The 2,326-nt window shown below is 27.3% G+C and overlaps 1 protein-coding gene across 1 annotated transcript; it reads right to left on the bottom strand.

Moving 5' to 3' along the window:
* Window positions 1-1,109: 1,109 nt before the first annotated feature.
* LOC107894873 (transcription factor MYB16) lies at window positions 1,110-1,939 on the bottom strand. The gene is made up of 2 exons (XM_016820060.2): window positions 1,664-1,939; window positions 1,110-1,522 (listed from the first exon to the last, which is right to left on the bottom strand). Exons 1-2 carry the CDS (start codon window positions 1,788-1,790, stop codon window positions 1,386-1,388), a joined length of 264 nt encoding a protein of 87 aa, XP_016675549.1. The 5' UTR covers window positions 1,791-1,939; the 3' UTR covers window positions 1,110-1,385.
* Window positions 1,940-2,326: the final 387 nt, after the last annotated feature.

Raw genomic sequence — 2,326 nt, 5'->3', positions numbered from 1 at the left:
ATGAATTTTAAAATTTTAAAATAAAAAATAAATTCTTAAAAATAAAAATATAATAACTAAATTTTAAATTTTGGAAAACTAACAAAATTAACCAAAATTTAAAATATCCTTTTTACAGTAATTTTGAAAGACAAAGAGGGGCCAGACCGTTGTAAATGCACACCAGAAACTGTCCACCACCAGCATAAAAACATGTGTCTATGCAAAGAGTTTGATAGATTCTCTTTAATTATAAAATACGGTAATTAGTGACTTTAAATAAGACATTTTTTATTTTAATTACTTTAATGTTTTTTAAAAATCTCGTCACTTAAAAAGAAAATTAATTAAATTAATCATTTCACCTTTAAATAGTTATAAAAGATTAATAATATATTCATTTGAAAAATTTTTGAAACTCAAATAAGAACAATTTTCTATTTAAAGTGATCGATAAATAGTTTATCCTACAAATTATAACCTTATTTATGTAAATAAATATTTTTTTCTTAAATAAAAAGTATCTCAAGGTTGTATTTAGTTTTTTTTCTTATAATTTAATTGAAAAATTATTATTAATCCATTTTTTTAATCCGTTGAAAAAAATTAATCCGTTTTTAGTTTTACGTAAAACCGTTTTCAATTTTTTGTCAATTTTTTTTTATATTTTGAATGATTTAATAAAGGGAAAACCCGTAAAGAAAATTAGAATATTTGTCAATTTCATTCAGAGCTGCCTCATCACATAAATTTATTATTTCTGTTGTCCAGTTCCTCTTTTTCAGGTTTTCTTAATGCATTTATATTTCTTCTCTTTTGGTTTTATTGGATATTTTATGGTCTATTTTATGAAAATTAATAAGCTAGTCCTTTTAGTTTGTGAAAATTAAGAAATTAGTATAATTGAAAAATACTGTTAAAATTTTCAGTTAAATATCTAATTTAAAAATTTATAGTTCAACAATTTATATGTAAATAATGAATAAAAATTACACGAATGGCTTGAAGCTGAAATACCCAAATATAATATAAACTATAATGTACTTGATTTAGACATGCACATAAATTTGAACTTAACTCGATTTAATAATAATTGAAACTAATAAAAAATTAGTTCAAAAAATTTAAAATGATTGGGCAAGTCTCAAGGATATATTTCTTTTTGAACAATAAAGATAGATGTTCCAACATCCATGGAAATATATAAGAGTTTTCAAAATTACACCTTCATAGTAGAGTGGAATAGAATATAACAACTGTGGGTCTATCTTGTTTCACTCCATTGTTATTCTTTGAAATCCTTAAAACCCAGATTTGATTGATTCCACCATACTGTTGAATTTGTTTTAATTAAAGGGTATTTACAAGATTTGATGGTTTAGGGAGAGAAGTGGAGAAGTGGCATCTTAAGACCTGTTTCCAAGAAAAGCATGGAGTTGGATGATGGTTTGTTCTTCTTGTAAACTGAACTTTCCCCTCTTGAGATCAGGTCTGAGGTAATTGATCCACCTCAGTCTGCAGCTCTTTCCACATCTTTGAAGCCCTTATTTATTTATTTATTATTATTATTTGAGATAAAAAGAAGAAGCATTTTGGTCAGTTATAAAGTAGACCAGCAAAACGTATAGAAAGAATGCGTATTTGCAGAATACTAAAATGGAAAAAAAAGATGATGGATAGTCACCAGCTTTTTCAGGCAAGGTACGCCAATTCCCCAGCCCATGTTCTTCAAAATAAGCTAAGAGCTTCTGGTCTTCATCTGGAGTCCATGGCCCTTTCTTCAACCCCATCTTCTCCCGGCAATCAGCCATTCCTAATATTAATATTTGTATTTTGCCAAAGGGAATATAGAAGAAGAATCTGTGATTGTTAAGTGGTGGAAATTGATTCACCAATTTATAGAATTTAGATTCCAAGGGAGCATACAGCTAGCTTAGAGACGTGTAACCAAGGGACAGGTAGAAGGGTTGGCCCCGGTTGTTTATTTATTTTTATTTAATTTCAAAGTTTTCTTTAAAATAATTGTTTAATTCAAAAATGATAGAAAGAAAAATCTACTTTGACATCTAAAAATTAGAATTTAGTTAAATTTCAAAGCCGCCAGAAGTAAAAAATATAATGAAGTTAAGTTTACTTGAACTCAAATTTAAAATAATTGGATCCAAATACCTAAACTCAAAATCACTTGTAACATGTTTAAAACCTGAATGCTTTTATCTGTGTCCAGTATAAATTTTACACTTCATCCCAACATTAATGACATTGACAACGATAGATCAAAAGGCTCGAGAGGACTGTCCTAAATTGAATAATCAATTATCTCCTTAACTGGTGTATAACATAGGGT

Source organism: Gossypium hirsutum, chromosome A13 (genome assembly GCF_007990345.1).
Source record: "Gossypium hirsutum isolate 1008001.06 chromosome A13, Gossypium_hirsutum_v2.1, whole genome shotgun sequence".
In the NCBI taxonomy this organism is placed as follows: Eukaryota; Viridiplantae; Streptophyta; class Magnoliopsida; order Malvales; family Malvaceae; genus Gossypium; species Gossypium hirsutum.
This window is presented reverse-complemented; position numbering and strand designations above follow the sequence as displayed.